The 21,376-nt window shown below is 49.0% G+C and overlaps 1 protein-coding gene across 2 annotated transcripts in view; it reads left to right on the forward strand.

Moving 5' to 3' along the window:
- The first annotated feature begins 4,979 nt into the window (after window positions 1-4,979).
- GPR89B (G protein-coupled receptor 89B) overlaps window positions 4,980-21,376 on the forward strand; it is a 29,362-nt gene continuing 12,965 nt past the window's right edge. For both annotated transcript variants that reach the window (XM_064152278.1, XM_064152279.1), the window contains exons 1-5: window positions 4,980-5,081; window positions 9,798-9,857; window positions 11,413-11,516; window positions 16,781-16,887; window positions 17,293-17,394. In XM_064152278.1, the coding sequence (XP_064008348.1) occupies window positions 5,040-5,081; window positions 9,798-9,857; window positions 11,413-11,516; window positions 16,781-16,887; window positions 17,293-17,394 (415 nt within the window). In that variant the 5' untranslated portion in view covers window positions 4,980-5,039. The remainder of the gene's footprint in view (window positions 5,082-9,797; window positions 9,858-11,412; window positions 11,517-16,780; window positions 16,888-17,292; window positions 17,395-21,376) is intronic.

Here is a 21,376-nt window from a genome sequence, read left to right on the forward strand (position 1 = left end):
AGCAGAGCCCAACCCCACCTGGCCACAGCCTCCCTTCAGGCAGCTGTAGATAGCAATGAGCTGTGCCCTGAGCCTCCTCTGCTGCAGGCTGCACACCCCCAGCTCCCTCAGCCTCTCCTCACAGGGCTGTGCTCCAGGCCCCTCACCAGCCTTGCTGACCTTCTCTCAACACCTTCCAGCACCTCAACATCTCTCTTGAACTGAGGAGCTCAGAACTGGACACAGTACTCAAGGGGTGGCCTGAGCAGTGTTGAGCACAGGGGCAGAAGAACCTCCCTTGTCCTGGTGGCCACACTGCTCCTGAGCCAGCCCAGGATGCCATTGGCTCTGCTGCCCACTTGGGCACACTGCTGGCTCCTGTTCAGCTACTATCTACCAGTACCTCAGGTCCCTCTCTGCCTGTTTGCTCTCCAGCCACTCTGTCCCCAGCCTGTAGTGCTGCTTGGGGTTGTTGTGGCTAATAACCTCAAGGAGGATGGGGAAGGGGTCAAGTGGCGTCAAAACAGCAAAAGCAGCAGCAGCAAAAACATTGGCAGGGGGAAATAGCAGCAGGCACAGGAGAAGGAGCAGAAGAAGCAAGAGGAAGGTCCAATCTGTGCTTCCAGACATAAAGCTCTTGATGCTTCAAAGGAATGATATTAGCTTATCCACTGTAGCCGTTATATGGCCTATCTCTACAATGTTCACCTCTCCACTCAGAGCTTCCACTTCAAAGTTTCTCTGTTCTGATGCTGGTTTTTTTTACGTCTGAGCTAGAAATGCAGCTCAAATGGCCACACCAACAAACTGTTTTAATGCAATATGCTCCACTTTTCTGCCTTACTGGACTGACCCTATTTGCCTCTACCATCTGAACATAAACCAGCCACATTCACACTTCAATATGTGGAAGAATAAAATATAGGACTGAGAGGAAATCTGCTGTTGTATTGACCACTCCTTCTTCCCCATGTACTGCTTGTGGCCACCTTCATCTGCATTCTGTGTGGTGAAATTACCAGCCTCTCCCAATGGATAAGTTGCTTCCATTCCTGCTGAGTGCCATAGGCTCTTCTCCTCAAGCAGAGACACCAGCAGCCATCCAAAGAGTGGCTATTCTCAACTAGATCAGACTGCTCAGAGCCCTGTTGAGCTTCACCTTCAATATCTCCAAGGATGGGGTCTCAATCAATCTCCCTGAGTGACCTGTTCCAGTGTTCCACTACCCTCAAGGTGAAGAACTAGTTCCTAACATCCAGTGGCTTGAAGCCACTGCCCCTCATACCATCACCGCAGGTCTTTGTGAACAGTCTCTCTCCATCCTGGTGAGGGGCCTGGAGCACAAATCTTATGAGGAGAGGCTGAGGGAGCTGGGCCTGTTTAGCCTGGAGAAGAGGAGGCTCAGGGGTGATCTTATTACTGTCTACAGCTACCTGAAGGGGCATTGTAGCCAGGTGGGGGTTGGCCTCTTCTCCCAGGCAACCAGCAATAGGACAAGGGGACACAGTCTCAAGTTGTGCCAGGGTAGGTATAGGCTGGATATTAGGAAGAAGTTCTTCTCAGAGAGAGTGATTGGCATTGGAATGGGCTGCCCAGGGAGGTGGTGGAGGCACCGTCCCTGGGGGTCTTCAAGAAAAGCCTGGCTGAGGCACTTAGTGCCATGGTCTGGTTGATTGGTTAGGGCTGGGTGCTAGGTTGGACTGGATGATCTTGGAGGTCTCTTCCAACCTGGTTGATTCTATAATTCTATGATTCTATGATTCTGTCCTTCTTGTAGGTGCTCTCCAGGTACTGGAAGGTGATTATCAGGTCTCCTTCTCTTCTCCAGGCTGAACAACCTCAGCTCCCTCAGCCTGTCCTCATAGCACTCACAGAATCACAGAATCAGCCAGGTTGGAAGAGACCTCCAATATTGTCCAGTCCAAACTAGCACCCAGCCCTGTCCAATCAACTAGACCATGGCACTAAGTGCCTCATTGTTAGTGCCATAGGAGCTGGAGAAGCTGGAAAGCTCGGGTTCATGGAGCTCAACCAGAGCTAGATGAGATAACAACGTCATACTTGGTGGCACTTCAGGCTTTGTATCTCAGAAATGTATTTGGGCATTTATCTTCCATGCTGCTTCAGTAAAAATGAGTTCTAAAAGACATTGTTGGTTACACACAGGCACAAAAACGTGGAGCTGTGGGAGAGAACTGTAAAAAGCTCTTTACAAGAATCTGTTGCAGGTCCTCTAAGCAGGGAGGGTAACTGGACTAGGTCAGATGAGGCCTCGAGTGACCTGTTCTAGCAGGAGGTGTCCCTGCCTATGGCAGGGAGGTTGGGAGTGGATGAGCTTTGAGGTCCCCTTCCAACCTAAACCATTCTATGATTCTACAATACAGGACACGTTTCCCATCTTCTTTTCACACTTTCTGTGTTCCCTGAAGAAGTCCTTGGGCTGGATCTGAGTTTTTCCCATAGACATTATCTTCCCTATGTTTCTCCCAAAGGCTCAGCAATCAGTCATGTACAGCGAAGCAAGGGCAGATTCCAAGCCTATTTACAAACACATGCAAAGAAGGAAGTTTGAAGAGCTATGGCTAAATTCTGCCTTGGTTTTTTAACTGCCTTGAAGTGAGTGGAGTGGCCGAGGTCAGCCCATGGCTTGGATGGCAACACTCTGTGCTGGGTTAGGAACTGGCTGGAGGGCCGGACCCAGAGAGTGGTGGTGAGTGGTGCCACATCCAGCTGGCAGCTGTCACTAGCGGTGTCCCTCAGGGATCAGTGCTGGGCCCCATCCTCTTTAACATCTTCATAGATGATCTGGATGAGGGCATGGAGTCAGTCATCAGCAAGTGTGCAGATGACACCAAGCTGGGGGCAGATGTGGCTGGGTTGGAGGGCAGAAGGGCTCTGCAGCGGGACCTTGACCGCCTGGACAGATGGGCAGAGTCCAAGGGGATGGCTTCAATAGCTCCAAGTGCTGGTGCTGCACTTTGGCCACAGCAACCCCATGCAGAGATACAGGCTGGGGTCAGAGTGGCTGGAGAGCAGCCAGACAGAGAGGGATCTGGGGGTGCTGATTGATACCTGCCTGAACATGAGCCAGCAGTGTGCCCAGGTGGCCAAGAGAGCCAGTGGCATCCTGGCCTGCATCAGGAATGGTGTGGCCAGCAGGAGCAGGGAGGTCATTCTGCCCCTGTACTCTGCACTGGTTAGACCACACCTTGAGTACTATGTTCAGTTCTGGGCCCCCCAGTTTAGGAGGGACATTGAGATGCTTGAGCGTGTCCAGAGAAGGGCAACGAGGCTGGGGAGAGGCCTTGAGCACAGCCCTACGAGGAGAGGCTGAGGGAGCTGGGATTGGTTAGCCTGGAGAAGAGGAGGCTCAGGGGAGACCTCATTGCTGTCTACAACTACCTGAGGGGAGGTTGTGGCCAGGAGGAGGTTGCTCTCTTCTCTCAGGTGGCCAGCACCAGAACAAGAGGACACAGCCTCAGGCTGTGCCAGGGGAAATTTAGGCTGGAGGTGAGGAGAAAGTTCTTCCCTGAGAGAGTCATTGGACACTGGAATGGGCTGCCCGGGGAGGTGGTGGAGTCGCCGTCCCTGGAGCCGTTCAAGGCAGGACTGGACGTGGCACTTGGTGCCATGGTCTGGCCTTGAGCTCTGTGGTGAAGGGTTGGACATGATGACCTGTGAGGTCTCTTCCAACCTTGGTGATACTGTGATAGAATATGGCTTTGTGCAAGGTACTTTTAAAAGGATTTCCTGACAACTTCTCTCTTTAAAAAGCAACCAACAACTAATCTTGCCCCACAGCCCACCAAGGCGGAACAAAACAGCCACAAATCCCTCCAAACTCAGGGATCTCAGCTCCTCAGGAGTAATCGGTTCCTAAGCAGCAGATACAGAATGGAAGGACAGGGAAGGCTCAGCTCTGCATTAATTGGCAGCAACGCCAGCTGCTATTAAAAACCCCCAAGGACAATAAAAGCCCTCAGATCAGATATGATAATCTGCTCCCTTGCTTCACTGCCTCATGAAAGCTGAATGCTGCTTTCTCTTTGCAATGCCGTAGACGAGATGGATTTCAAGCCAAGGTGACTGACAGCAAGACAGAAAGCCAGAGACTGAAACTAATCCGGTGACTCAACACAGCTACAGCTTCGTTTTCCTAGCGAAATGAGCTCTAATGAATAAAGGGTCCTGATTTTCAATCAGCAGAGGCTCCGTGCCTTGCTGAACTCCCAACTCGCCTCCCTTGAAGTCTTCGTTTCCCGTATGAGTGATTAGTCCAACCATCGTTTGGAGTGGCTAAGGCTTGGTGTGGTTATTTTAAGAGGCAAAAAAAAACAGAGAGATGCCGCCAAGTTCAAGTGGGGACATGACAGTGATGTGAAGGATCGGATCTCTCGCCGATAGCCATCAGTGAATTCCCTGTTTGAACTCTTACTTCCCTTCTGGCCCCATTCCTCGATAGGTGCAAAGCCTGACAGGCATCCCCAGCCCGGTTCTGACGGCAGAGGGCGGATGGAAAGAGCCCACGTGGGAGACTCCTCTCCCGGTGGGTGGAGAGCTGGGTTGGGGGCAGTCGCGGTGTGCTACGCTCCGCAGCCGCACGCCTCTCGCACAGGACTCCGAAGGGTGGTAAAACGGCGGAGTGGTGTTTGCAGCTCCAGCCAGCCACCTCATTCCCTCTCCGGCAGCCAGTTCCCTTCCCTAGGCTCGCCTGTGCGGTCAGAGAGGAACTACTTGCCCTGAGTTCGGGCAGCGGCCAAGGGGAGGGCTCGCGTGTCCTCAGCAGCTCCCACTCAACAAGCCGCCGGCGCCAACTCGAGTTCCCCCTAATCGGGTGAGACCACGTCCGGCAAGCCGGCAAGAGCACTGCAGGCGGACAGAACGCTGCGCACCCAGGCAAGCCTGCGCTCCCGGGCCCGCCTTCTGCCGCCCCCCGCCCCAGCCCCGCCCACCGCCTCAGCCCCACCCACCGCCCCGCCCCCCTCCCCGCCCCCGCAGCGGACAACGCCTGCGTGCTGCGGGCAGAGGCGTGCGCGGGGTGGGCGGCGGCGGTGGCGGCCATGAGCTTCCTCATCGACTCCAGCATCATGGTCACCTCGCAGGTACCCCGCAGCCGCGGTCCCCCGCCCCAGAGCGATGAGGCGGGGGCGGGGTGGGTCTGGCCGCGGTCTGGCCCAGCCGTGCCCATGCGGAGGGGCCCTTCTCAGGGGGCGGAGGCGGTGCCTGCTGCTGCGCATGCGCCCCTGCGGCGTGCCGGGTGCGCGGCGCCCGTGGTGGGCTCCGGGGCTGCCGCAGGCCTCTCGCTGTGTTCCCGCTCCGCCGTGCCCCACCCCCACAGGCCTCGCATCCTGCTGGGCGGGGACGCGGCTCCGGTGCTGAGCTCAGGCCCTGGGCGGTGCTCAGTGGCCGCGGTGGCAGGAGGGCTCGGCTCTGCCAGCTCGGCGGTGGTACAGCTGCTGGTTTGTCACGTCAGGGCTCCCCGCCCGTTTCTGTCGCCGACGCTCCTGTTGCGGGAGAAGATAAGCAGTGTGGGGCTTTGGACTCCCTCCGAACGTGTCACGGTGACCGTTGCTCAGAGTGTAGCGCTTAGAAAGGTTCAGTGAATGCGGTTGTAGGGAGTCGAGCTTTCCTAATAGTGCATCCCTCCGGTAAATTTGGTGTTGCTTCGTTGGGCAGGCAGGGAAGGACATCACTATTAGTACTTAACTCTCTTTCTGGTATTCTTCAACGAGCTTGAGCCTAGGCAGTTGGACCAGCTCGTAATTCTTGGTCCCCTTACAGATGAAGCAGTCCTGTTCTATTGTATTCTATTTCTACTCGGGATTTGCCCCTGGGCAATTTGCTTTACAATTTCAGAAGGCTTTTTATTGTCTACTTCAAAGAATTAACCCCCACACAACTATTCTGTCTTCAGTGCCTCACTTCCCATCGATTCAGCTGTGTGTGATCCAGCACTCCCTTAATCATTTACTTTCTGATGCCATCGAAGTCGTCTTTCAATTAGTTTCTGTTTTACACCAGCAGAATTCACTTAGGAGCCCTTTAAACCTTTTTGTGTCTTCCTGTGTTTATCATTATGAAGGGGGTTGTGGGCTTAACATAGTTGAAACTGTCCTGCTGTTTTAGAGTCATAGAATCAACCAGGCTGGAAGAGACCTCCAAGCTCAGCCAGCCCAACCTAGCACCCAGCCCTGGCCAATCAACCAGACCGTGGCACTAAGTGCCCCAGCCAGGCTTGGCTTCTACGCCTCCAGGGACGACAACTCCACCACCTCCCTGGGCAGCCCATTCCAATGCCAATCACTCTCTCTGACGACAACTTCTGAACAACATCCAGCCTAGACTTTCCCCGGCACAACTTGAGACTGTCCCCCCTTGATCTGTTGCTGGTTGACTGGGAGAAGAGGCCACCCCCCACCTGGTGGGGGAAAGTACTGATCACCTTTGTTAGTCTCCTTTACTGGTAAATTTACCTTGTCATAGTGTTTCTTTCACCTTTTGTTAGTCTCCTTTGCTGGTAAATTTGTCCTGTCTTAGTCTTTCTTTCACCTTTTGTCTCCTGCTCCCTCCTCAGTAAGCATCTAAATAAACTTCTTTTTCCAGTCTGCCCCTCTGGCAGCTGAGGTGGTTCAGCTGCTTCTGCCAAAAGGAGAAGATTCTGCTCCCTCTGTTTCCTCCTTACCGGTACAGCCACACTCTTATTTGTATTCAATCCAGTGTTTGGTTAATTGAGTTTAACTGGATCAGAGGCATCTATCTGACCAGCTTCTGACCTGCTGCAAACCTTCTGCTGTGTAATGAAGAGGGATGAAATGAGGAACTAGAACCTTTCCCCTCACAACAGCGGTTGATTGTCTTACATAGGTTTTCATGCACAGCTCTCTAGTTTTCAGAACAGCTTTTGGCTGTTTCTTGGAGGCACATTGGTCTCCAACTTGATACTGCTTTGGGCTTGGCTCCTAAGATGCTTTTTCACTGTCACAGAATCACAGAAACATTCAGGTTGGAAAAGACGCTCAGGATCACCAAGTCCAACCAATATCCCTACTTTACAAGGTGCACCCTAACCCATATCCCCAAGCACCACATCCAAAGGACTTCTAAACACATCTAGGGATGGTGACTCAATCGCCTCCCTGGGCAGCCCATTCCAATGCCTGACCACTCTTGCTGTGAAAAAAAGCTTTCCTAATATCCTAATTTAGCTTTGATACAGTTAACAATTCACACGGAACAAACTTCCCCCTTATTTGGCAGAACGAGAGGGGACAGCCTCAGGCTGCGCCAGGGGAAATTTAGGCTGGAGGTGAGGAGAAAGTTCTTCACTGAGAGAGTCATTGGACACTGGAATGGGCTGCCCGGGGAGGTGGTGGAGTCGCTGTCCCTGGAGCTGTTCAAGGCAGGACTGGACGTGGCACTTGGTGCCATGGTCTGGCCTTGAGCTCTGTGGTAAAGGGTTGGACTTGATGATCTGTGAGGTCTCTTCCAACCTTGGTGATACTGTGATACTGTGATACTGTGATTTGCTTTGCACTAAGATAGAATCATGGAATTGTTTTGAGTTGGAATATCTTAACTTCTCTAATTGCTTTTCTTTCATGTGTGATGGCAATTTTGCATCTTCTCATCATCTTCAAAAGTATCAATTTGGATAAATTGTGGCATTGTAATTGCTAAATGCTTTCTAGCTTAAATGATCACATAATGTCTTTCTCTGCTGTTGTACGATCCCTGGCACAATGGAAGTCTAATCTTCATGTGTAACTCCCTCTGTTATTATTGTACTTCACTATCCTCATCCCTTTTCTTCTGCTTTCTTATTTCTTTTTGAAGAGTTTGTTACCATTTTTCTTTCTGCTGTTAAATGTGGAATTCCACTCTGTGAATATCATTTGCTTATCATGCTTCTCTAATTTATGACCTGTAGATAAGAGTATCTTCTTGCTATCAATTACTTTAAAGTCTGAAGTCCTCCTGGAACAGGTTGTGCCAGGTGTTACCAATCCTATTTCACTTCTTCCTTCAAGGCAAATGTATTTGATCTTACTTGCCCAGCATTCCAGGTATTCCTGGTCTGTATAGCACTTTAGAGAGCCACTGAAATTCAAGGTATTATTGGCTTGTACTGCCTCACCTGCTTTGCCCAGTTCTGCAACTCCAGGTAGTGGTTGGAGGCATTCAGTACTGCCTTTTCCTTACTTTAGAGATACTTCTAACAACTTTCACCCACACTGTGTCAGTGCATAGCTGGATTTAGTGTAAAGACTACTCCACGAAACTCAAATGCACTTCTCATCATAAAGAAACAGCAAGTACATTAATAAAATTTACTTATCTCTACAGTATGTGTATGTTGTGGACATTCAGGTCTTGTCTTGGCCTCCAAGTTAGCCTGGAGAAGAGGAGGCTCAGGGCAGAGCTCATTGCTGTCTACAACTACCTGAAGGGAGGCTGTAGCCAGGGTGGGTTGGGCTCTTCTCCCAGGCAACCAGCAACAGAAGAAGGGGACACAGTCTCAAGTTGTGGCAGGGGAGGTCTGGGATGGATGTTAGGAGGCAGTTGTTGTCAGAGAGAGTGATTGGCATTGGAATGGGCTGCCCAGGAAGGTGGTGGAGTCGCCGTGCCTGGAGGTGTTGAAGCCAAGCCTGGCTGGGGCACTTAGTGCCATGGTGTGGTTGATTGTCCAGGGCTGGGTGCCAGGTTGGCCTGGATGATCATAGAATTAACCAGATTGGAAGAGACCTCAAGCTCATCCAGCTAATGAGTTTGCATCACTGATTCTGCTCCATCTCCTGCTATGATAATAGCAGACATTTTCCGTGGAAGAGCTGTCAGGGAAGACACTCCCCAGAAGTATATCTTGTGCAGGCAGAGACAGCACTTCCTCACCACTGGCAGACCCCTACATAGAATCATAGAATCAGACAGGTTGGAAGAGACCTCCAAGCTCATCCAGTCCAACCTATCCCCCAGCCCTGGCCAGTTAACCAGACCATAGCACTAAATGCCCCATCCAGTCCTTTCTTGAACACCTCTAAGGACGGTAACTCCACCACCTCCCTGGGCAGCCCTTTCCTTGGATCTTGGAGGTCGATTCTATGATTCATTACCATCATGGTTCTTGTGAAAACTGTAAGCTTCAGTTATCACAGTATCACAGTATCATCAGGGTTGGAAGAGACCTCACAGATCATCAAGTCCAACCCTTTAGCACAGAGCTCAAGGCCAGACCATGGCACCAAGTGCCACGTCCAGTCCTGCCTTGAACAGCTCCAGGGACGGCGACTCCACCACCTCCCCGGGCAGCCCATTCCAGTGTCCAATGACTCTCTCAGGGAAGAACTTTCTCCTCACCTCCAGCCTAAATCTCCCCTGGCACAGCCTGAGGCTGTGTCCTCTTGTTCTGGTGCTGGCCACCTGAGAGAAGAGAGCAACCTCCTCCTGGCCACAACCACCCCTCAGGTAGTTGTAGACAGCCTCCTCTTCTGCAGGCTAACCAATCCCAGCTCCCTCAGCCTCTCCTCGTAGGGCTGTGCTCAAGGTGAAACTTGTAAACAGCAGTGTAGAGGTTTGTGGCAGGCTAGGAACTGAGGAACACAGAACTGGGCTGTCTTGACTGGATCTTCCTTCTGTGTCAGCCACATTTGAATACATAAAATAGTCTCTTCATGGTACCTTGGCAGGTTTTAATCTTTTGTGGATTTTCAGTACTTTGGTCCAGCACTTCTCCATGTGTTTCATCTGCAGTCAGTGGTGAAGTGGTTTTGTAGTTTGCAAGTTGCTGGACACAGATGTTGAGTGTTTCATCTCTTCTGCAGGTGCTGTTCTTTGGATTTGGGTGGCTGTTCTTCATGCGTAAGCTCTTCAAGGATTACGAGGTGAGAAGGGACCTTTCATTACAAGTCTGTATCTTAAAAGTTAACTCCCAGTTACAGAAATATGCTTAAAACAGCATTTTGACTTTCCTCTCACTTTAAACCCTCTTATTTTCAATTGTTTCTACAGTTAACTTTATTTTTTATGTCTTCTTGTGGTTGTATTTGAAGGACTCCTACAGAAATGTATTTAAAACAGCATTTTGACTTTCCCCTCACTCTAACCCCTCTTATTTTAATTTGTTTCTACAGTTAACTTTATTTTTTATATCTTCTTGTGGTTATATTTGGAAGACTCCTTAGGGACCTGAGGCAATGGGTTCTTCTGGAGCCAGTGGCAGTTTCTGTGTTGTCTGTTGTTAAATAAATTGAACAAGTACAGAGCTAATAGGAAACTGTTTTGCCTTTTGCCCAATTAAGGCTGTTTTATGTAATTATAACATTTGCAAGACAAAATCAAATTCACTGTCTGAACTCAGTGAGATGTATTTGTTGCAGGTGAACTGTTTGTGAGGATTGAGCGGGATAAAATGATTATGTTCTCTTATCCCTGGGTGGGTATAGCATCATAGAATCAGTCAGGGTTGGAAGGGACCATAAGGATCACTTAGTTCCAACCCCCCTGCCATGGGCAGGAACACCTCCCACTAGATCAGGCTGCCCACAGCCTCATACAGCCTGGCCTTAAACACCTCCAGGGATGGGGCCTCAGCCACCTCTTTGGGTAATCCATTCCAGTCTCTCACCCCTCTCACTGTGAGAGAATATGTATGAGAGAATACAGAGCCTAGATCAGAGATAGAATCATAGAATCAGTCAGAGTTGGATGGGACCACAAGGATCATCTAGTTCCAACTCCCCTGCCATGCCCAGGGACACCTCCCACTAGACCAGGCTGGCCACAGCCTCAGCCAGCCTGGCCTGAAACACCTCCAGCCATGGGGCCTCAACCACCTCTCTGGGTAACCCATTCCAGGCACTCACCACTCTCCTGCTCAACAACTTCCTCCTCACATCCAGTCTGAATCCACTCACTTCCAGCTTCGCTGCATTCCCCCTAGTCCTGTCACAATCTGAGAGCCTAAAAAATCCCTCCCTAGTTTTTCTGTAGGTCCCCTTCAGATCCTGGAAGGGCACAAGAAGGTCACCTGAGAGCTTTCTCTTCTCCAGACTGAACAGATGGCCTAAGTGTGAGCCAGATTCAGACCTCAAACATTTTTCTCACGTGGATCTTAGTTTTAAATCTGACATCAAAGAGTTCTGTTAGCAAGGGTCTATCACTAGCTGATGTAGGTTATTGCCTACTTGACTTCTCTGTTGCATGTGCCCGTAGCTGCAATCAGTGTAATAGTGAGAACTTAGGAGTCTGCCCTCTGGTTTCTAACAGGCTGTTCATTTTTTCCTGTTTAAGTAACTGGTAAGGTGCCTTAAAGCAAGTTGCTTGCTATCATATTTTATGCTTTGTTTTTGTTACCTAAGGGATATGATTCTATGGTATCAGGATGGAGTTGTAGGAACAGAAATGCCTGATGTCTGTGGCTTGTTTTCTCCATTGCAGGTGCGACAGTATGTGGTCCAGGTGATCTTCTCTGTGACTTTTGCCTTCTCTTGTACCATGTTTGAACTCATCATATTTGAGATTTTGGGAGTGTTAAACAGCAGGTGAGTCTGAGAGTTCACTCAAGGACTGGCCTGCCTTGTGTTCTGCAGCTTCTTTAATCTGACTTCTGAATTAATGGGGTAGTCTTAGGTTGTGGAAACTGTGTGAGAAAATTGCGAGCAACTCAAAGGCGTTTTAGGAGCAAAAGCAGCACAGTGTGTGCAGGGCATGTGTGCTACTTTGAGGCTAACTGGAATATTTTAGAGATGATAGACTGTGAAAAGGAAACACTGATGATGTCTGCTGCACTCATAGGCTTGTTCAGATGTATAAAAACAAGGACATAAACATAGATAACACAGAGTGTGAGAGTCTCTATCCATCGGAGTTGGTGCCTGTGCTTTTCTTCTTGGGCTTTGGCTGTGTAACCCAACTAATTCTGCTTCTAGCACCCCCTTGCTGATGCTCCAAACTCACCTTGCATGTATGACATACTCTGGGATAAGATAGAGGGGTAGAAAGAAGGTGGAAGGGTGGTTGGGAACTCCTCCCGGGGACTGTGGTTTCTGGCAGGGCTGTTGTGTTTCTGTATTACCTTTACCTTGTCTGTTCCTGTCTATAGCTGTAACTATTGTAACTCTCTGCTTGTATCTTGTGCTAAGCTCTGAATATAAAGCTTCATTCCTTAACTCCCACCCATCTGAGTCTATTCTGGGTGATTTCATAAGAGCAAGGGGGGGCAGATAACTCCCAAACTATCACAGCATGAGACTACCAATTTTCCATGCAGTTGCTATTAGTGTGATGTAGATCCTTAGAGCAAGGCTTTAGTCTTTTATGTTCTCCATTAGTGAAGTTAAAAGAAACAGTAATAATTGTGGAAAAAAAAAACAAACCCAAGGGCATTTTAAAGCTTCAGATCATGCTGAAGAGCACTTTTCAAATGTTCAAGACTACAGCAACTGAGAGCACTAGTTTTTGTCTAGTGATCACAGCAGTGAATAAGAAGTGAAGCTAATTGTGGAGTGCCAGCTACTTCTCTAAATACAATATGTTGTGAAATGAAGGCACATCCTCCCTTGGCATAAAGTGAGGACTTAGGTATAAAGGGAATGCTAAAAAATGTCTACTTTGGAAGATGTTAGGAGGGAGAAGATAGAATGTAACGTGTAGAAACTAGCTCTTGTCATACTAAAATAAGAGGGCAGTCATACAAATATAAGAGGGCAAGAAGTACTGTGATGGTTTGGGTGTTACCCACTCCCCACACACGCTTAAATACAATCACTCAGACTAGGCTCAGTCGATCTGGAAATTGAAGCTTTATGTTTACAGCTTAGCACAAGATACAAGCAGATAGCTACAATATATACAGAAATAGACAGGTTATAATAAAAAAGTAATGCAGAAGCACAACAGCCCTCTCACAAACCAGAGACCCCAGGAGGGCTCCCAAACACCCTTCCACCTTCCACCCCTCTGCCTTATGCCAGACTTTGCCTTATGTTCAAGGTGAGTCTGGAGGTTCGGCCAGAGGGGTTAGGAAGCAGAAGGATTAGTCAGGCAGCAAGTTAGGGAGAAAAGTGTATCCCAAAGCCCAGAGAGAGATTCTGTTATCTACGTTTGTGTTCTTGTTCTTACACATCTCAGCAAACCTATGAGTGAAGCAGACACAGAATCATAGAATCGACCAGGTTGGAAGAGACCTCCAAGCTCAGCCAGCCCAACCTAGCACCCAGCCCTGGCCAGTCAACCAGACCATGGCACTAAGTGCCCCAGCCAGGCTTGGCTTCAACACCTCCAGGCACTGCCACTCCACCACCTCCCTGGGCAGCCCATTCCAATGCCAATCACTCTCTCTGCCAACAACTTCCTCCTAACATCCAGCCTAGACCTCCCTTGACACAACTTGAGACTGTGTCCCCTTGTTCTGTTGCTGCTTGCCTGGCAGAAGAGCCCAACCCCTACCTGGCTACAGCCTCCCTTCAGGGAGTTGTAGACAGCAATGAGCTCTGCCCTGAGCCTCCTCTTCTGCAGGCTGCACACCCCCAGCTCCCTCAGCCTCTCCTCACAGGGCTCTGCTCCAGGCCCCTCACCAGCCTTCTTGCCCTTCTCTGGTCACATTTCAGTACCTCGACATCTCTCTTGAATTGAGGAGCCCAAAACTGGACACAGCACTCAAGGTATGGCCTGATCAGTGCTGAGTACAGGGGCAGAAGAACCTCCCTTGTCCTGCTGCCCACACTGCTCCTGAGCCAGCCCAGGATGCCATTGGCTTTCCTGGCCACCCAGGCACACTGCTGGCTCCTATTCAGCTCCTCTCTACCAGCACCCCCAGCTCCCTTTCTCCCTGGCTGCTCTCAGCCACTCTGTCCCCAGCCTGGAGTGCTGCTTGGGGTTGTTGTGGCCAGTGTGCAGAACCCTGCACTTGGCCTTGTTCAATCTCATCCCATTGGCCTCTGCCCACCCATCCAGCCTGGCCAGGTTCCTCTGCAGGTCTCTCCTATCCTCCAACAGCTCCACAGATACTCCTAGCTTGGTGTCATCTGCAAACTTACTGATGCTGGACTCAATCCCCTTGTCCAGATCATCAATAAATGTACTGAACAGGACTGTGCCTTGCACTGATCCTTGGGGAGCAGAACTAGTGACCGCTGCCAGATGGATGTGGCACCATTCACCACCACTCTCATCACCATTGTTTCCTTTTCACAGTCTATAACCTAATTCTTACATCCCAGCTAGGCTCCAACTAGCTCAAGTACCAAACCAATAAAAGGTAGTGTTAGTTGTGACTGTGTGTTAGTAGTCTGCTGTGCTTGCAGCCAGAGGGATTGCTGAGGAGAATACTTCATTAAGCTTCAGCACAGGGGTAGGCATCAGTATAGGTGAAAATGTTTGCCTCAAAGTAAGCTACAAAACAGTGACAAAGATCCTTGTAAAGTCTTCTTCTCTGAGGCATAAAGAGGATATGAACAAAAACTGGGAACAGGGCATATGTTTTTCTATCCAAACTAAGGGAAAAGTCAGTTCAGCCAAGAGGAGTCTCACCTGCATTAAACAGATTTCATTTGGAGAGAGCAGTATTGATCACTGTGGTATCTGTGTGCATTTTGAAATCTTTTCTTTGCAGTGAGACAATTCACCTCAAGTGTTAACATATTCAACTGTAAACATTACATTTTTAATCTTTTCAATTTGAATGGTGGCCTCCTTGTGGCATTCCAGGGTCTGAAGGGGGCCTACAGAAAAGCTGAGGAGGGACTTTTTAGGCTCTCAGATTGTGACAAGACTAGAGGGAATGCAGCGAAGCTGGAAGTGAGTGGATTCAGACTGGATGTGAGGAGGAAGTTGTTGAGCAGGAGAGTGGTGAGAGGCTGGAATGGGTTGCCCAGGGAGGTGGTTGAGTCCCCAACCCTGGAGGTGTTTTAGGCCAGGCTGGCTGAGGCTGTGTGCAGCCTGCTCTAGGGTAGGGTGTCCCTGCCTAAGGCAGGAGGGTTAGAACTGGCTGATCCTTGTGCTCTCATCCAACCCTGCCTGATTATATGATCCTATGAATTAGACCTATTTGACTCAGCCACTCATTACAGAATTAATTGCTGCCCATAGAGAGTTTTTTTCATTTACTATTCAACAAGATGAGCATCAAAACAAATGTATCCTGCTGCTATTTGTATTAGGATCATAGAATGGTTTAGGTTGGAGGAGACCTCAAGTATCATCCAGTTCCAGCCCTCTGCCATTGGCAGAGACACTTACCACTAGAACAGGCCTCACCCAACCTAGGCTTGAACACCCCCAGGGAGTGAGCAGCCACAGCCTCCCTGGGCAACCTGTGCCAGTGTCTCACCACCCTCACTGCAAACAACCCTTTCCTAACATCTACTTTCAGTCTCCCCTCTGCCACTTTAAACCCATTCCCCCTTGTCCTGCCATTACCAGACCTTGTCAATAGTCCCTCCTCAGCTTTCCTGTAGGTCCCCTTCAGATACTAGAAGGCCACTCTAGGGTCTCCTGGAAGGCTTCTCTTCTCCAGGTTTCAGAGCCCCAACTCATGTAGCCTGTCCTGAATAGCAAAGCTGCTGCAGCCCTCAGAGCTTCTTTGTGGCTCTCCTTAGGACTGGCTCTAACACTTCCATGTCCTTCTTGAGCTGGGGGCTCCAGAACTGCACCCAGGACTGCAGGTGGGGTCTGAGGCGAGCAGAGCCAAGGGGCAGAATCCCCTCCCTTGCCCTGCTGCCCACACTGCTCTTGCTGCAGCCCAGCACAGGGTTATGTCTGGGCTGCACTCACACTGCAGGCTCCTGTTGAGCTTTTCTCACCCCAGACCCCCAGGTCCTGTTCCTCAGGGCTGCTCTCAGCCATTCCCCACCCAGCCTGGAGTTGTGCTTGGGATTGCACCCACCCAGGTACAAGACCTTAGACTTAGCCACTGCAGACAATAATACTTGATAAAATAACCCAGCATGCTTTTCCAAACAGTTGTTAATTTTGCAATGCACATTCTTGAGATCTGTATTTAAAACCAAAAAACAACAAGACCCACACCCAAACCCACAAAACAAAAAGCCCCAAAAGAGCATAACCAAAAAACATAAAATGAGCAACCCTCCCTTCTCAGTGCAAACAACAAGCACAGTCCAGCACACCCCCAGCTCAGAGGTGACCTCATTGCTGTCTACAACTATATGAAGGGAGGCTGCAGCCAGCTGGGGTTGAGCTCTTCTAGGCAACCAGCAACATAACAAGGTGACACAGTGTCAAGTTGTGCCAGGGGAGGTCTAGGCTTGATGTTGTTAGGAAGTTGTTGGCAGGTAGAGTGATTGGCATTGGAATGGGCTGCCCAGGGAGGTGGTGGAGTCACTGTCCCTGGAGGTGTTGAAGCCAATCCTGGCTGGGGCACTTAGTGCCATGGTCTGGTTGATTGTCTAGAGCTGGGTGCTAGTTGGACTGGCTGAGCTTGAAGGTCTCTTCCAACCTGGTTGATTCTATGATTCTGTCACTCTAAACTGTGCTATGGACTACAGCAGATGGAGCTCCTCTCAAGGGTAAGAGAAGCAAGGACACACAATTTAAGACAAGATTAGATGGGACACTTAGTGCCATGGTCTGGTTGATTGGTTGGGGCTGGGTGCTAGGTTGGACTGGCTGAGCTTGGAAGTCTCTCCCAACCTGGTTGATTCTGTGATTCTGTGATATTTTACGTGCCAAGCCCATATCATCCAGTGCTTGATGTAGTCAAAAGGGTTTCACTGACTTGCAATTGTCTTTGGGAAGTTTATTGTGTTACCATAGCCTGCTAATCAGTATTGTGTCTTTATTTCAGCTCTCGATACTTTCACTGGAAGCTGAACCTGTGTGTCATTTTGCTCATCCTAATCTTCATGGTACCCTTCTACATTGGTTACTTTGTTGTGAGCAATATCAGATTATGTGAGTACTTGATTTATGATGGTGAAGCTGTGCTCTTCTGAGAAAGACAGGTGTGTTGGTCACCTGCTCTGTCTCTCTCCTTCCTCTGGCTTTGTTTTCCCTAGATAACTGCTTTTGCATGAACCATTCAGTGAGCTGTTAGGACAGAGTTCACCCTACCCAAATAAATGTGGCTTTTCTTTATGGGTTTCAACAAAGTTGAGCACTTAAGAGCAACGTTGCTGGAATTTCTTCCCTATGCACAATTTCAGTGTAACTGCTAGCTGTAGCTCTGTCAGTTTGTACATGTTTTGACCACCTGAGGTCAAAGCAGCCTTTGGCCCAGTGTTGTCAGTTTTGCAAACTTGAAAAAGTCCTGAAGAATATCTTCAAAGTGCCTTTTTTTTTTTCTTCCCTCTCCCTTAGTGCACAGACAGAAACTGCTTTTTGCATGTGTTCTGTGGTTGACATTCATGTATTTCTTCTGGAAACTGGGGGATCCATTTCCTATCCTCAGCCCAAAACATGGTGAGTTTCATATTCTTGTTCCTCCTCTCCTGTAAATAGGTGTTAATCTCACTTTTACCTTGGAATTACTGCTGTGTCATGTTATACTGTGTTTCTACAATGGGGACCATAGAAAGTAGCTCTTGCATCTGCTCTGCTTTCAAATCTGCAACCTTAAGGTTGTGAGACTCATAGAAATGGGTGGATACAAATAAATTATTTGCAGTGCCACAAGAAAACTTCAAGCAATTGAATGAGTCCTAACTGACCCTGAGCTAGGTAAGAACACAGTCTGATTGTGAGGACACAAAGCTTGATCTCTGCAGTAAGTTGACCACAGTTTTCATGAATGCATTTCTTTTCTTGTGGAGACTAAAGGTAATTTATTTAAGAAGGGGATTAATAATGAATCCTTCATCTGACATTTTTCCAGTCAGAATCTTGTGACTGAAAGCAGATCAGTTTAGCATAGGTGACTGTCCAGTTGACAAAACATGGAGTGGCTAAACTCCAGAGCCATACAGGCTGTAGCCAGCAACACACCTGGCAGTGTGTGCTAGCTCTCGTACAGCTTTGTACACTGCCTGAGTTGAGAGGCAGTACAGTTGCATGGTACTAGAAGGTGAGTTGGTAAGTCCTGCTGGCCTTCAGAGCTATTCATGTGCAGAATTAGCTTGGGGGTTTCAGCATTGCAGTTGTGGAAGCAAGAATGCTTAACAGTGTGAGGGTACTGTGTGCATCTGGGCTAGTTTGAGTCCCACAGAACTTGTTAGCATGTGCTTAACTACTGAATTCTTCAGGTACCTAAGTGTGCAGAAGGAGTGTCCAGTTCTGGGCTCCTCAATTGAAGAGAGATGTTGAGGTGCTGGAAGGTGTCCAGAGAAGGGAGACAAAGCTGGTGAGGGGCCTGGAGCAGAGCTCTGTGAGGAGAGGCTGAGGGAGCTGGGGGTGTGCAGCCTGCAGCAGAGGAGGCTCAGGGCAGAGCTCATTGCTGTCTACAGCTGTCTGCAGGGAGGCTGTAGCCAGGTGGGGTTGGGCTCTTCTGCCAGGCAAGCAGCAACCGAACAAGGGGACACAGTCTCAAGGTGCTTCAGGGGAGGTCTAGGCTGGATGTTGTTAGGAAGTTGTTGTCAGAGAGAGTGATTGGCATTGGAATGGGCTGCCCAGGGAGGTGGTGGAGTGGTAGTGCCTGGAGGTGTTGAAGCCAAGCCTGGCTGAGGCACTTAGTGGCATGGTCTGTTTGACTGGCTAGGGCTGAGTGATAGGTTGACCTGGATGAGCTTGGAGATCTCTTCCAACCTGGTTGATTCTATGATTCTAACCTCCAGGCCTCTGTGGACATGTTCCAGTATCAACATCTCTCTGCATAGATGATGATCAGTTTCATCCTGCTGTTCTTTAGGAAGCTACTTAATCGTAATCTAGAAGAGGGAACTTGCAGGATACCAAGTGCTGTGGGGTCTCCTCACCCTTTCATCTCTGATCCTAAAACTTTCTAGGAGAAAGTGCTTATGCATGTTTTGTAACTGTGTCATTTGACACTGAAATACAGCAGCTAGCATCTAGTGCAGATCCTATTGCTCAGTGTTTCATTGCCAAGAAAAACGTGTGCCCATTGGAGTTGCAGAAGGTGCTTGAGTTGCCAGAACATAATGACCCAATGGGAACATAGCCATGGGCTTTGCATAATCCTCTTCTGATCACTGAAAGGGTTCTGTGAAGCTGTGTGCCACAGTTCCAGAAGTGGTGGCAGGATGTTTTCTATTTTTACCTTTTGCTGTATAGGATAATAACCTCCCCTTAACAGTTGTGCTGTGCCTTCCCCTGTCAGCTGTAGGCATAAGGTTCGAGCAATAGATTTTGCAGCTTTCTTTCCCTGCCATGCTGCTGAGGTGCTGCTATCCTGCATGTACAGGAAAGGCTTCTGGAGGGCTTTACCACGTGGCTGTGGCCCAATTCAGACAGATAAGATGATCTCATGGAGGGAGATGTGACAGAAGGCCATGCTCAGTGAGCCCCTCACACTAAAGCATGTTACCTCTAGTGTTCCTTACCCTCTACATAGCTGGTGTGCTGCAGCTGGGCAGTGTGCTGATGAGAGGGGCCCTTTCAAGTACCTGTGTTGGCATCCTGTGTTGGAGGGTGCCTTGCTTGGGGATGGTGTCAAGAAGCAGAAGCAGGGGAGGCAGACTCTTTTCAGTGCTGTCCTGTGACAGGACAAAGGGCAACTGATACAAACCTGAACATGAGGAAAAACTCTTTAACAGTGGTGGAGCCCTGGAGCAGGCTGCCCAGAGAGGCCATGAAGTCTCCTGTAGAGACCCTCAAGACCCACCTGAGTGTGCTCCTCTGTGACCTACCTGATGTGGTCCTGCTTTGGTAGGGGGGCTGGACTCGATGATCTTCAGAGGTCACTTTCAGCCCCTACTATTCTGTGATGGCTGTGTGCTTCTGTTGTGAAATGCACCATCAGTTATCATCATAGGTTTGATATTAGGAGGAAGTCGTTGCCAGAGAGAGTGATTGGCATTGGAATGGGCTGCCCAGGATGGTGGGGGAGTCACTGTCCCTGGAGGTGTTCAGGAAGAGACTGGATGTTCATAGACATGTTCATAGAATCAACCAGGCTGCAAGAGACCTCCAAGATCATCCAGTCTTAGTGCCATGGTCTGGTTGATTGGCCAGGGCTGGGTGCTAGGTTGGACTGGCAGAGCTTGGAGGTCTCTTCCAACATGGTTGATTCTTTGATTCTATGATTCAAAGGCTCCAGGTCAGGAGTCCTGGTTGATGTGCAGATTGTTTACTAGCCCTAAGGGAGCTTGTACTGGAAGGAAGCTGTACTGTACTTAGTTCCATACCAGTGTTCCAAGAGAAGTCTTCTCTTTATCTGAGTTAATAGAACATCCTTTTTCTCTGACCTGATCACAAGACCAGGGTTGCTGTGTTATGTGGGGAAGCATTGCTTTAACCAGTGGAATGTCACGTCGTTTTGAAGGCATCTCTCTTTTAACTGGTGCTAACACTGTGTGGGGCAAAAAGCCAGTGTATTGTAGCACATTCTGTAGCTCCTGTAAATCTCTGTGCAGCTGCACATGACTGAGTGGCTCTGTCTCCTTTTGTGAAGTCTTTTTGCCTTGTTTTCATCATTTATTCTGCTTCTCTGAAGCATGAAATGTGGCTTGGCGCTTGGCCATCTCAGCTTTGCAATCATGTAAGCTCCAAATGTGCTGTGTGTGGCAGCTGCTCTGTAACTAGCTCCCTAAAAAGTGAGTGATGTTTAGTAGCACATGGCACTGTATCCTGAGAAAAACAGGTTGGGGTCTGTGTTTAATGGCCGAGAAGAATAAAGGCAAGTTCAGTGCTTGGTGTTAATTACAGCACAGGCTTTATGTTCGTGCTGCCTTGCGTGGATAAATGTTTTTAGAGTCCACTTGGTGCTCAGGTGGAATGCCTTGCTGGTGGTCACCTCAACAGTGTGTGTGTGTGTGCCCACGAGATGAAAATGGAACAGCCAGGATGTAGTAGGCTGAGGAATCACCACTCAAATAAAACCAAAATCACCAGAGCAGCTCAGATAACCCAGAAGTAAGATAAAGCTATGTTTTACAGCAAGCTCTATTTACAAGCATATATACAAAATGCATTTACATATATTTACAGTTATATACAATTTAGACGTGATATGGACACCCATTCCTTCCATACTGGACAAAGAAAGCCACCTTCTTCTTTCCTCCTGGTTAGAAAACTAGCTAGATCTCACGTGTTATCAGGTCAGTCAAGATTAGTATTCAGCCCATGCATAGAGGAGTAGTGGAGGAGGTGGAATACGGAAGGAAAAGGGGACAGAGTGAGAAATTGTTTATGTATTGGCTTTCTGTACCAATTAGCAAGCCAATGAATGACAAAGACTGTCATTAGTTTCCTTTTACAACTAGCACCCTGCTCATTCACTCTATATTCAGAACAGCTACCTGAAGGGAGGCTGTAGCCTGGTGGGGTT

The sequence above is a fragment of the Pogoniulus pusillus genome, chromosome 12, assembly GCF_015220805.1.
Source record: "Pogoniulus pusillus isolate bPogPus1 chromosome 12, bPogPus1.pri, whole genome shotgun sequence".
Taxonomy (NCBI): Eukaryota; Metazoa; Chordata; class Aves; order Piciformes; family Lybiidae; genus Pogoniulus; species Pogoniulus pusillus.